This window comes from Aythya fuligula, chromosome 3, assembly GCF_009819795.1.
Source record: "Aythya fuligula isolate bAytFul2 chromosome 3, bAytFul2.pri, whole genome shotgun sequence".
Classification (NCBI taxonomy): domain Eukaryota; kingdom Metazoa; phylum Chordata; class Aves; order Anseriformes; family Anatidae; genus Aythya; species Aythya fuligula.
The window spans coordinates 10,453,254-10,467,762 of NC_045561.1; the positions used below are offsets into that span (position 1 = coordinate 10,453,254).

The 14,509-nt window shown below is 43.8% G+C and overlaps 1 protein-coding gene across 2 annotated transcripts in view; it reads right to left on the reverse strand.

Moving 5' to 3' along the window:
* Positions 1 to 787: 787 nt before the first annotated feature.
* SLC1A4 (solute carrier family 1 member 4) overlaps positions 788 to 14,509 on the reverse strand; it is a 33,935-nt gene continuing 20,213 nt past the window's right edge. For both annotated transcript variants that reach the window (XM_032183638.1, XM_032183639.1), the window contains exons 7-8: positions 12,922 to 13,056; positions 788 to 10,460 (exon numbers count right to left, since the gene is read on the reverse strand). In XM_032183638.1, coding sequence (XP_032039529.1) covers positions 10,226 to 10,460; positions 12,922 to 13,056 — 370 coding nt within the window. In that variant the 3' untranslated portion in view covers positions 788 to 10,225. The remainder of the gene's footprint in view (positions 10,461 to 12,921; positions 13,057 to 14,509) is intronic.

A 14,509-nucleotide genomic window follows, 5' to 3' on the forward strand; every position in this document is an offset into this window, starting at 1 on the left:
CACTTCTTTCTTCTGGAGCTTGTAATTCTTATGAATTCGCACCCTTCTTTTTTAGTTCCAGGACCTGAATTTAATGCTTGAAGCTAGCAAAAATACACTTAGATAGTAGATTCTTATCAGGATTTGTGATATTCTGCATCTCAGGATAAAATCTACCCTACATACAAGCTTTTAATGGAAATGTTGTAACAAAACCACTTGTTTCCAAACCCAGGCCTCAGTTCTGAAACCATCAGACTGATCAGACTGAGTATGGGGACCAAATGCAAAATTACCCCAAACATACCAATCTATCCCAAAGGATTTGCTACATGATTTCTCCCACTCGTCAGTACTCCTCCAGGGAATGAAGTCTGATCATTTGGCACAACAGGCCACAGGTCTGTCAGCCCCTGTACCCCACTATAATGCACGTCTCTAAAAACTGTGTACTAGTCCCAGCTCTCCTGAAGACCCTTTAGAGCTGAGTATCTGTGCCTAGGGCTTGAAGAAATGTTACCTAGCACCAGGTCACCACGAGCTGCAGGGGAAGGAGGTAAATGGACTGGTAGGCAGTTAACCAGTGACATCGGCATGCCAGTGAAGGTCATGATCTTGCAAAGTGGACCCAAACACCAAGGTACACGATTTTCATTCAGGGGCATTTCCAGTGGAATCAGAGTTTGCTCGGGTTATGGTATCAGCACGGAGCCCGAAATCCCAGTCCAGTAAAAGGCCTGGCCACCTAGGGCAAACGTTGATCCAGCTAAAAAGCCAGGTCTTCTCCAAACAAAGACCAAAACATGAATTCTATTTGGGGTGATTTTTATTTCAGATTGAGAAGCTACACAAAGAGAGAACAAATATACATTTCCATGACAGAAGGGAAAAAGAGAGAGCATCCTATTGTGTCACCCTTCTAATGCAGCAAACCATCTCAACCTGAACCACAGGACTGTCTTCTCCCCAGGCAGGCAGGGAGAATTTTAACACCGAGGAGAGCCCTACACAGTAAACATCTGTAATATCTACCCCAGGGTCACACCCCCCCAGACACAGCAATATGGTCCTTTTTGCATATCCATCTGTTCTCGGTAGATAATAAAAAGGCTGATACAGAGTCACGTGGATCAAACCCACTGCTTTAGAACAGGAACAGTTAGAGAAGTTCACAAGCGTCAACACACCCACATGGCACACGAACTCATTCAATGGAGTGGTTGCTCTACGTGCATTCAGCACGAGGTTTTATCTGAAGGCAGGTACCTTTGTATCTGTCAATTTGGATTGTACTGGAGCAGATGGCAGTGAATTTCAGAGTTCATCCGTGTGTCACTTTATTAAAGTAATTAATCAAATGGCTTAGCATATAAAAATACAAGGATCCTCCCTTCTAATTAGAGCGGTTTGTGTTCATGTAGAAATAAAAGCACATACATATGCACATCAGAGGCAGGACTGCTGACAGAAAACTTAGAGGATAAAAGAAACCCACTTTCCCTGTCTTACAGACCAGGCTTTCGTCTCACATCAGGACATCTTGTTCTCCCTCCTGTCTGCAGGGACAACGGAGTCTCTTGCCTTTGGTGCATAGTTTCAATAAAAACCCAAACAAGGCACCTTTAAGGGTAGTAAGGCAGATCGCGTACCTCTGCGGCAGAAGGAGACACCTCGTGTCTTAGTGGTGGTCCTGCTGTCCCTGAATCTAGAGGGCTAATCCAAACCTTCCTCCTCCCTAAGTGTGAGTGAGTCAGTCTCAGTTTACCACAAAGAAGAAGCAATTCCAAAAACGAGGCACATCTCCCCTTAGCAGAGGTACACACGGTTATTTGTACTGCTACTCACAGTCTCCATCCTGCACAGCACACGCTTTGTGCATGACCTTACAGAAGTGCAGCCAGGATAGCAACGGATTTAAGCCTAAATAAGACTACATTCTTCAAAGACTGGAATATTCAGGAATGGCAAACATTACCTCTATGTTGGTGCTCAGGGAAGCAAGGTCAACAGAACATGCATTGTGGGGCAGATCAAGGAGGCAGTAAGGGCTAGGTTGGTCACAAGTTTTTGAGTTATTAAGTGCAAAATGTCACTAAGGTATTGCCTTCACATAGGGTTGTTTGTTTTTTTTTCGGTCCAGCTCCTCCTCTGAAGTTGAATCTCTGTCTTTGTCCCCTCAATAACAGGATGTGAGATTGTCTATGACCTCACGTGGAGCTAGAATATCTTTAAGTTTAATCCATGTACTATAGAAGCCTGGTCCTGCTAGGGTCTCAGCAGATTTTAAAGACTGCAGCAGACCCTGCAAGAGGGACACAGAGAAGGAAAACTGATCCGAATATCAGGAAGCCTTGATTCTGCATCAACACTGACCATCTAGAAAACACATTTTTCTTCTGTGAGGCACAAATTCATGAGAGTACTGTGAGCACATAAAATGCCTCTAGCTGTAGCCAGCAAGTATTAAAAATGTTCCTTTATCAGGCACTTTCAAGAACATTATCTTCTTAAGAGGACCAACTCAAACCCCTTTGCTGCTGGGGAGGTATCATCCCCATCAGAAGTCCATAGGCCACTGAAAGCTCATGAAATTACATTAATGCACGCTAGCAAAGGCCCTGGCTCGTGTATTTTGTGGCATTCCTTTGGGTTCTTATAAAGCTGCCATCCGTACCAGTTAATACTTGGGGTATTTTTATGGTTAAGCACTTTTTTTTTTTTTCTTCTATGGGAATGTACAGCAGGGGTTTCAGGCCATGTGCAAACAGTTTCCTTAAGAAAAGATTTCCCTTCTCAATTTCTTTGTGCAACGTGTAACAGAAATCAAGTTGTACCAACACGCCATACACAGTTTAACCTCGGTTACTAAATACATGTCTGCAAAGAAGCTGATTGTTTTTCTCAGTGTTGTTATCAGAAGGACCAAGTGAAAGCCACCTTAAGGAGCATCTAATACTGAATTTCTCGGTCTCTGTGGCTTTAAACCACACCGTTAGCTTTGCATTACAACAGGGTTGGCTCAAAATTCATTTCCTCGTGCTGGTTCTTGTTGGTATGCCTGCTTGCCTTGCAAACAGCATCTGTGGCCTTGTGGGAACTTGCAGCCTTGGCGAATACAAGTATAAAAGTCTCTCGGGTGGGACGCTGAGTCAGAGCAGCTGGCCTGCTGAAATGTTCAGAGCCATCACCTCCTGCTGCCGCTAAGATCAGTGGTTAAATCCAAATGAGATTTCACAGGTGATGAGGATGATATGTCTGCTGACACTGAGATAGAATCAGGCCCTTAAGGACCATGCTGTGAACTCTTGAATGAAAAAACTTTCCCTTCCTATATTAAAGAATCCACCCTAGAGAGAAGATAACCCTCCTACTTCACAGAATCACAGTACTTCTACATGTACTTCTACATTTCTTGTCTTTCATCCTCCCTAAAAGATGAGTGATCACGATATCAATACTCAAATGTATTTATAAACCCTCAGATGTTAACTTCTTTAGGGGGGTGAAGTTTGTTAGCTACCAACAGCCCTTCGGGATTCGAGGTCTGCTCCTAGCCCACCTGATGATTCTTCACGTGATTCAAGGAATCATCCTTTTCCTTTTTGCTGCGCATACTCACTGCTGGAGCTGTGAAATTAACTTGCTAAGATGGTGCTTCAGATGCAAAGAGAGAAAGCTATGGGAGTCCTATAAAGCTCTTGATCACTTTTTGTGCAAGTATTCAGGGGTAACTGTCTCGATGCATTGCCTAATGTTTAGAAAATGTTTAAGACCATTTGCCCTAACCATTTCCTTCCTCCCTGAAACAGGAGCAGCAAGTGAACACGGCTTTCATCAATACGCTCATGTAGATAACAACAAGCTCGTCTTTGTCCTCAGAGAATAATGGCTACCACGCATTTATCTGAAGAGAATTTGTCTCAGCTACTGTGCGAGGAGGAATGTGGGTCAATCCCTGATCCAGAGCTGTACTGTCATTTCTCTGTGGTCACGGCGAGCAGCCAGGAGCAGCTTATCAGAGCCCCATGCTGCTCTGCTGTATGCTTAGCTGTTGCTCAGTGACAGTGTGCTTCAGAAATATCAGCACTCGGCCTCTGCCTCCCCTTGCAAAGCCTTGCCAGTCAGGGGGCAGGGATGTGCATCGTCTCTAATACATGCTGAACAAATGCCTGCAGTCTTTCTGTTGCCAACCATATCAAAATGCCAAGGAAAAGATGCTTCCTTCAGTGCCATAGCTTCTTTGAACTTTTAACTGCCCTATCCTTTGTGATGCTCTGCCTCCAATCCTCAAGATCTTCTTTTTCTCCACCTTTTCTCCCATACTGCCACTGAGATGACTTGTCTTGTTAGCTGAAAAGCTCTACCACTGAAGCTAGACAAAAACTAAGTTGACAAGGCTCTTAATTTAGGTGTTGAATCCATGGAGAGGCCTGTTGTTTTACCTAAACATGGGCTTTTGTGGCATCCTGGATGGAGATGGAAGAAGGAAGACAAAGCAGAGCAACTTGATCTGACTTCAGCTCCCACGCTTCCCATGAGTTAGCCCAGCAAATGGATCTCCTGTCAGGCAGTCATTCACATTTTAGCACAATGCAACTCTGACTTCATGATGCATACTTTAATTATTTGATTCCTTTCTGATTTTGGATAAATTTATTATTATCCAAGATTTAGTGCTCTGTATCTTAATGGTGCTTTACACTATCCTCCACATTATTGCCTGTGAGAGACTGGTAAGTATCTGTAAAGCTAATTTACACAAAAGGAAGCACAGGCAGAGAATCTGTGTGACCTGCCTAATTCTGTGCTGTTCCATCAGTCACAGGATCAGTCATTACAAGCACGTCTGGAAGTGACTGTAAGCTGCCATGGCCCAGTACAAATTCCTGAAAATGTGACATGTGACATTTTTCTTTGGTGAGAGCTTGTCTTTTGACCCCTTGACTTCCTACCTCAAGCACATTGCTCATGACCTGTGGAAGGGTCAGGGAAAAAATGACTTCCACCAGAAGGACGTTTTCTAGGGACTGAAAAAATGTGTGGTGCTAGCAGAAGATGGGAGTGAAAATTCAGCCCAAATTGTTGACCAACACTACAGATCCGTGCAGAAAGAAGCAATGGCTTTGTACCTTAGGCAAGCCCAAAAGGAGGCAACCTCCAACATATGCAGAGCTGAAAGAGGAAGCTCTCCTTTCAACAACGAATAGTCTCAGCTTTCATTATTTCTACTGTAAAATATTAAAGCACACACAAGAGAAGTAATCTAAGAATGGTTAGCACTGGATCATGTTTAACTCTGGCACTGCCCTTTAGAATTACTGAATCTTGCAGTGCAACTACCAACATGCTAGCAGGGACTCAGCTAAAGCTCAATTCCTGGTGATAATGGGTGTTTACTGAAAATATTCTAACAGCAGCCAAGTGCTGGCACCCTTCAATGCTCACTACTGCTTGTCAGGCAGCCGTATCATAGCACAGAACCTTTCCCAGGGTAAGACAGATGCTGTTCAGCACTCTGAGCAACTCTTAAAGAGTAACTAAGCCTCACAAATCCTTGCTGAGGTAAGGGCAGGAGCAAGGCAGAATGCAAAAGACGTTCCCAAGGACCAGCTGAAAACTACACCCATCACACACAGAAAAGCTTAGGGCATTTCAGAAAATGAAGTGAGATGAAGCAGTGACTGATAAAGCATGGAGTGGAAATTCTGTCCCAGAGAAGAAATAAAAGATGGTCCAAGCCAGTCAAAGGCACTTTACTGAAAAAGCGAAGGTAAAAGGGAAAGAACAGGGCCAGAGTGAAAAAAGCATTGGGTATGCCAAAGACTTGCAGACTTCTCTTCCATATTCCTGTATTCCTGTTCCTAAAAACCAATCATGGCACTAGAGGGTTGGGCATCAGCCATTTATCAGCCTGCTTTCCTAAGATGAAGAGGCTTTTCTGATCACAGGGCTGCTATGTATGTGCATCTTCCCTTTTCTGACCAGTAATACTAGAATTTATTATTATTTTACAGTCCCATTTCAACAACGCAGCATGAAAGCTTCCATCATGGTAATAAATGACGTATATACAAGGAGATGCCTCCAGTACTCCTCTTGAATTGAAAGGATGTGACCGGAGCTCCCCTTGAGAAACAGCTCTTAAAAAGGAAAAATACCAGTAGGAATTCACTGTTGGACCCAAGACACAAAGCCATCAGAAACCTAAAAATGAAATGAAAACAAATTGTGGCAGGAAAGGCAATGGCAGCTCCCAGTTATGAATACCTTAAAGAAAACACCAGAAGGGATGAGAAGGATTTGTACTTTCCAAAAGACTAAAACCAAGCAAGAAAACCAGCATTATCTAGATGGAATTTATTTCCTTTTGAAATAAAAAGCAACTCACTAAGGGATTCACTTTTACAGTCAAGTTGGGAGAATTCATACATCCGCTCAAAAGACACTGAAGTACCATACTTGGGACAGATTTGTGGAGTGCCTGGGTAAGAGCAGAGCAGGTGCCACCAGCTGCACCTGCACTGCTGCTGAGCACCTTCTTAGCCAGCTCACAGCCCCGTGGTATGAGGCCGCATGGGGACCTGAAGTAGGAAGCTCATGGCTTAGCGTTGCGGGTTGAGGACTGCATCTAAAGAGCACAGAAAAATGCACGTCCTCCAACAGCCCTTCCATTTTTCTCCCAGAGACCTTACCTGAAGACCCTGACCACTTAAAGCAAGTGGTGAAGTCTTCCATCTCAGTCAGGACTCACACTGTTACAAGGGCAGCTGTTGGAATGTGTCAATTATTTTTTTTTACAGTCCAAGAGAGTGCAATAACAGATCTTTTACATTTGTACCTTAGGTAAAAATAATCTGAAGCCAAGCAGAGAGCCCTAGGAGATATGACAGGGCCATCACAAGGAATGGTAACATCACAGAAAAATAAGAAATATAATTTCTGACACGGATAATAACAAAAAAGACCAAGAAGATATTTGGAAAAGCAGTCATTACCCAGCATTCACGCTTCCACAGAAAACTCTGGGATCCCTCTTGCTGTGTGCGAACAACAAAAGAACTGGCAGCTTTCTAAATCTAAAGTAGGACTTCTGCAAGATTACAAATTTCTGGCAAGATAAAAGACGGGTCCTAAATACTCAATGGTTCATATAAACCCTATGGCACCTGCTTCCAGGAGGAGGAGTATTTCCTTTGTTAAATTCCAGCTATAGGAATGATTTGGCCTCATAAAGCTGACTGCTCTAACAAGCTTTACACAGGACTAGACATTCGCCTTGATGCAAAACATGGCAATCTGTTAATGGGGACTCAGAGAGGCATTCTTCAGCAAACACATTTAGCTTGTGCATTGCTAGTGGAAAAGATTAAGACAACTCTGAGATAATTGGCATTAATTTAACCATTTTCTGGGATCTACTGCCAGAAAGAATGCCCCACAGCCTACATCATGCTGCTTAGAGGAACAGGGTACAATCAAGCAGCACCACAGGGAAGGAAAATCAGTAAAGCAGTGGCTAGGTGTTGTCTGTGAGGAAGCCCAGCCTTCACTCACCCCTAAAGTACTTTCATCTGTTGGCAACATTAGCTCTGGGGTGAAAAATCAGAACTGAGCAACTTCCTATTCTCAAATGTTGCTGTGATGCTTTACAGGACTTACTGTTTGGGTGCTGCCTGGTCTCATGTCTTCAGCTGAGCTGAATGTGTCATGGTGAGGGAGAGCATCAAAGGAGCTAAATGTCTGATGGGAGATAAAAATGCATCTACAGAACCCAGCCTGCAGGGAACAGTTTTGATTTCCAGTTCTCCTGAAGCATCCATATACTGTTTCAGGATCAAAATATTTGCAGTTCTGGTGCATTCACATTTTTCCATGAAACATTTAGACTTGTTAAAAAAAAAAGGGGGGGGGATTGTAACAGACAACCATTTTTTCAAACCTCAAACATTTTTTCAAAACACTTCTTATTTGTTGACTTTCATTGTCAGCTACAAAGCATGCTTTTAGTTTCCTGAGTTAAAAGGAGTTTGGATGATTCTAATGGGAGGAAATGCAAAGTTTCAGCAGGTCTTGATCTGCTGAAAATGAAATAATAAATATTGGCCAAAGGATGTCCCTAGAGAATTGTGTTTGTCTTCTTCCATTTTTAAATTGAGCCAAGGATTGATCAGATTTTGCAGACATGGCTATAAATAAGCTGGTTAAAAAGAAACTTCACCTGTAGTTTCACAGTGGGCTGACTAATCCTTTCTTACTTTGTTTGCATAGTGCTGCAGCACACGGTTAAACAGCCAGTCGTGACGCACTCACTGTGTTGTCCCTCAGAGGTGGCCACATCTCATTCTGAGCGTCTTTTTGCAAAATTCATTGTGTCCCTTTACCAGGAAAGGTGCTTTGCAAATGAAGGCTGCTGCTGCTCTAAAATTGGAGCTGCCTCTTCCTAGTGCCGTGAACATAAACATCAGCAACTGGGTATCTTTCCAAGATAGCTTCCTCTGAAGCAAGAGAGGAGAAAGAAAAGGGGAGACTTATCATTATTGTACATCAAAGCTAAGTGTAAATATATATTACTGAGTTAACAGTGTGGAGGACTGACCACATGCACTCATCTCGCTAAAGCAGCCAAAGGAAAGTGTCACAAGTCCAGGCAAATCTTGGCGTATGCACAGCCATCATTTTGTAACTACTTGCTGTCCAAAATGCCAAGAGAAATCAACAGGACCTTTGCAATGTTTGCCGGACTTTGATCAGGTTTGGGGTGCAAAATCAGGAAGTTTGTGGTAAAGGAAAAAAGGTGGAGTCAGAATCCAGAAGCATCTGGATCAGCTTCAAGCAAAGTTTACCATCTGCCATTAAGCATTACCCCAGCCCAGCACCACCCAGAAGTAAATGTAAGCTGCTGCTGGAAGTACATTTGTAGCAGGACCGAACTCCTAGCAGGATCGGGTATACAACTGTTCTAATGCTCAAAGATCACTGAACGTTTGTAACAGGACCAAATTCCTGGCAGGATCAGGTATACAACTGTCCTAACACTCAGAGATCACTGAACATTTGTAGCAGGACCAAATTCCTAGCAGGAACAGGTATGCAACTGCTCCAGAGATCACTGAGGTTAGAAACTCACCTCCTTTCTTCCCCTTTCAAGCCAACAATCAGACCTGCCTGTCGTCAGTTCCCACATGTGTTCAGATTTTTTTCTCCCCTGTTCAATTTTGCCGGAAAAGGGATATGGCTTAATTTGTTTGGACTGACCCATTAAACAAACATGAGCAGGACGTGGAGTGCTAGCAAAGGTGCATGTGTGTTTTCATGAAGGGAACTGACTTCTTGCTTTCTTGATGTCACAGGCAAGCCTCTTTTAGACATATTTATGCTGGAATGGACTCCACATTTTTCAAGCCCCAGAGGGATTACTTTAACAAAATTTGTGCTTCCTCTGGACTTTTTTCTCAACAGCTTGCTAAGAGGGGGGGAGAAAACCAGTTCCTGATCTGCTCTAAGATATCCTTCGTTTGGTTCCAAAATGTGGGAATTACTCACCAAAAGGCAAGAAAGCTGCTATGAGCTGCTTAGCAGTGGGGGAATGGAACAAGGTTTGGACCCTTGTGATTAATTCAGATATGACACTTTTTTTAAAAAAAAAAAAGAAAAAGCTACTTTCCAGGTTCTATTTGACATTTTCAAGTGACTGGAGAACAGGAGAGGAAGCGGAGTGGGAGAAAAATGTTGCTTCATATTCCGTGTGTAATTGACAGTAAGTGTTTCCAGGCAAGAAACTAAATTAAAGCAACATTCTCACCCACTCTGGAGTTTCTAAACTGCATCTCCATTTGAACAGCAGCACAATAAGCTTACTAATTTCTCCCTACAATAAGCACTTATTGGGATTTGCCTAATTCCCCACCTCCAACTCATTAGGGCCTTTACTAACAGATCTCCTGTAAAAACAGGTCTCAAATGGCATTGCTTTCCCCTACATGTATATGTGTGTGTCCATGCAACACATATATACATGTACACGTGGGAATTATCAGAACACTATTATAAAGCCAGTGTTCTTTCTCGTTGCCCCTTCTCTCCCCAACCCACCTCCCTCCCCTTCCCGTGGTCAGCAAATTTCAAAACAGACTGGAACTGAAAACTTTCAAGAGCCACCCAGCCCTTGTTAGCACTGCAAACGTCTAGGTGCGTTAACAAGTCCCCGGTCCACTTCTAGGACACGTGTTAACAAACGGCCTCTAGTTCACAATACTGATTCCTTGGATTCAGGGTCTGCTGTACTGGTTGCGTTGGAGACTTGGTTTTTGTGGGTTACCAAAGGCGACGTCTCCTCTTCAGACTTGCTGTTAGCAACTGCTTCTACGCTGACTTCTTTTAGCTCCTGCTCTTTTTCTTTCTTGTCTTTTTCATTCAGGTAATTGAGGATACCTGCTCCTAGGGCGTCCCCTTCCACGTTCACAACTGTGGTGGTTCGGTCCCTGGTTAAGATTAAAAACAAGAAAACAAAGCAGTGGCCTTTTAGTTTAAGAGTTACAACACCGTAAGGAGAGCCAAATTCATCTCCCCAGATCCACTGACATTAAAGGAGCTAGAGATGGGAGATGTTGTTACCGTAGGTATTTTCCACAGAAATATTATCACCATTTCAGAACTAAAAACGTGCACAGGAGAGGGTTCAAGGCAGGCCCAACTGTTACTGTCAACTAGTTCTGGTCTCTCAGCAGGTTGCAGCAATGCTGCTGCTGTTTCTCAGATGTCTTTCTTTTTCCGCCCTTCCCTGGGCCAGCAGGTTTCCAGTGCAAGTTCAGAGCAGGAACTTGATTTAGGCTTATTCAGAAAGTGATTCAGAGCACCCAACTTTGTTTTTAACCATAGAAAGACATCTTAGCCCAAACATGTACATAAGGTGTCCTTCCAAAGGCAGGCAGAATGACTGGGTTCTCTAGGTTTCTTGCTAGCAGCACCTGTCCTAATCTTCAGTCCTACAGCACAAAACCACTGTGTCTCAGGGTCAAACAGAAGATGTTTATGACTCAAAAAAAAAACAATTTCTCCAGTGCCTTTTGAGATTTCCGTTAGTAATTCTGCAGCATTACTTCAGCATGTGCTTAACTTGTAACTGTGGTCTTCTTTGGTAATTAAACAGCTGGCATTAAAACGAGATCCACGGCTCTTCCGTCCCTCCTCCCTGCTTTTCTTACCACAAGGCTGAATTCCTCAGCTGGAACAACAGTGCTGACCACAGAGGGATACTACGTATTTTGAAACAAAAGCAGCCAGCGTGACACAGGCTAAGGGTAGCCCAGTGAGAAAGGAACAGCGAGTTTTACGCTCGTGCCTCCAGGCAGTTCCGAGTACAGCTTGTGGAAAGCACAGCTACCACTGTAATCCCTCGGGAGATAAGACACGAAGGGCCAGCCAGTGCTTTGCCTGCCTCTCCTGTCCTTTGGAGGTGGCTGGTCCCCAGGTGGTGACAGCAAGAAGGAGTTCATTAGCCCTAACAAAAATGCTGGAGCAAGATCGAGCTCCATAGATGTGTGTTGGTGTGTGAAAGGAAGAAGGCAATACAGCTGTCTTCTTCCTCAGCCTTGGCAACTCAAGACTGTCCTCAGATATCCAAATTTCCACATCTTCCGTGGAAGCAGGCCATCTGTATAGAGAGGCTGCTGTTTCCAAACTGCAGTGGGGAAAGACTATGTACATCTAAACCAAGAAGTGCCCCCAGACCTGTCAAGTGGAAAAAATCCCAGTGGGATCCAGATTGCTTTACCTTTACTGGCCAGTGGTTCAGCATGACCCGACTTCAACCAGCTGGCTTGAGAGCAGTTCATGCTTTTAAATTATCACGTTGAGCTTATTGCACTAGTATTTAAAGTGCAGGCATGCTGTAAATCATAGGTGCTCAGAGAAGCCCTTGCAGTTTGATTTTCTCTAGTATTCTAAGAACTCTTGATTTTCTAGTATCTCTAATGACTGCAGACAGACGGGCTTGTTTGAGAAGAAAAGCAGGGAAACCCTTTTCCAAGAGCTCATTTAAGCAATAAGAAAACATCTGCATGTGGCATTTACTTTTATCATGTGGCTCGTGGCTGGGTCCCCAGTACTTAAAGCAAATTTTCTAGGCTTAATCTAATTTAGGTGGGACAAAATATAAATTAAGGCTTTAATGAGGACATAACTACATGAGTGGTGAGATAAGCTCTTCCCAACAGAGCTGGGCAAGGAGATCATCTCTCATGTTTCAAGGAGGGAAACAGCTCTTGGAAAGGAGAGAAGGAGCTGAGCAAAGGTCTGACCTCTTAGGTCTTTCACAGAAGATGGAAGGGAAGGGTGATAATACCGTGTGGTAAACTTGTGATTCCCAGCAGCATGTTCCAGCTGTGACACTGCCCACAGTTGTGATGAATGCTGCAAGGCCTCTGTGTGCCTGCCCTGCCAACGGACGGCAGCTCTCTGTGATGCCTGTGTTGGTGTTTTGATCAGTCTTCCTTTTATAGTTCAAACAATAGCTGGCAACAGCTTCTGATGAAGACTGCTGCACACATATGGCTGAGAAAGCTTTCCACCACTGTTCAGATTCAATTTCCTTTTTCCTCCTCCCCTTCCAGTGCCCAACTAATTCCCAGCAGTGTCAATACCTGCTTGAACAAACTTTTAACAATTCTTCTCGGGGGAACTGAAACCAGGACGAAATATGTTTCATTAAGGGCTCAGTAAAAAAGCAGAAGAGGGATTGTAGCATTCTAACTGCTCTAACTGAGAAGGGACTGCCTTTTCCACCATTCTTCATCACCTGTCATGAGTTCCCTGTCCTGTAAACAGCCACATCTTGTCGAGTTTTATTTTATACTGCGCTACTTCGACTACCCTGAGCTGTATTTCCAGCTGAAAACGCTACGTGTCATGCAACAGCACACACATGTGGCCCGAAGTACTTACACAATCCAGTCCACTGCTAATATCAAAGACAGATCGTTGGTCGGAAGTCCAATGGCCTCCAAGATAATAGCGATGGTGAGGACTCCTCCGGCTGGAACCCCGGCTGCACCCACGCTGGACGCAGTTGCTGTCACGCTGCAAACCAATTGGTGTTTCTGGTTAGCATTACAGCACACATTTCCCCGCTGCAGCAATTGTAAACAAAGTCTACAGCAAGGACACGCAGATCGTTTGCTTCCCAGGCAAACCCCTTCCTGCTTGTTGATGCGTTGTAATGGGGATAGAGTACAGTTGCTCAGCAGGCATCTGCAGCAGCTACCAAGGTAATGGTTCTGTTTTTAACACTATCATTGCCTTTTTTTGGGGGAAAAACAAAACCTGAGCTATTTCCCACTGCCTTACTATTACATCCGTTTCCAAGTCATGTATTGGTTCAAAGATGCTGAAAACATTTTATCTTCTGGCCCAAAATACAAAAAGGTAAACTGTGCCATGCACTGAAAAGGGTACAGAGGAAGCTTGCTCCACAACAGGGAGCAGCACCGTCGAGGTAGGGCAATGCCGAAGCGAATTAGCTCTGACCAAGACTTCAAAACCCAGCCTGAGTGCTGTGCAGGACTAAAGTGCTTTAAGACTTCATCTCAAAAGTCTGAGTATGCTGTTCATAAACACATGCTAATGGCACTACCCCTGCTCTGTGTTTTGCTTGCATCCAAACAGACCTGAAAGCAGTGCATGTGCTAATGGACATGGATCCTGCACCTTTTTGTTTGCAGATGTCTACAGCTGTATTTTCCTCAGGCTATTACTGCGTAGTCCTCAGGCCTGTGTTAACACCTGAAAGGCTAATTTTGCCATCTGCAAAGAAAATAATGCCCCAGCCCTGCCTTAAATAGACAAACAATATACTGAGAAATGCAGTAAGGAAGGAAATAAAACCTAGCCAGGAAGGGTAAAAAACGCAAGGTCCTAAGAGGTATCTGGTGGATACAGCTTACGGATTCTTGGCACAGTGAGGGGCTAGAGCTCCTAGGATACTCACTTCAGGGATTTGGGGGAGGGAATTGAAGAGAATGACACTTCACAGGATATGGGACCTGGGAGGCTGTTCTAGGCATGGAGAGGAGAGAGTCCCAGACAAGGAGGCAGGACTGAAGTGGCGGAGTAGATAATGAGGAAAAGCGTATCAGGAGGGGGATGATTATTATCTGACCTGGGAAACCAGTGATGTGATGTTACGAAGGGCAGAAGTAAACAAGAACAGAGTCTTCAGTATGAAATTGATACAAAAGGAACTGAGAAGCTGGCTGGAGGATTTTCTAGGATATTCAGAGGGTAAATATGGGGTAGCTTTCTGCTTAGAGCAGCATGCCACAGTTATTCAGCTTAACAGCAAATGGAGTTAGAGTTGATCCTTAAAGAAGGAGACAAATTTGATGCAAGGAACAGCTTTAAACAGCTCAAAGTCTGTTTCATAATTCAGTTACTCCTCCCAGGTCCCACCTTTTATTAAATAGAGATTCTAGCCAATCTTCTAAAGCTTGAAAGATTCTGTTCTTTAATGACCCTATAATTATGTTTCATAGCA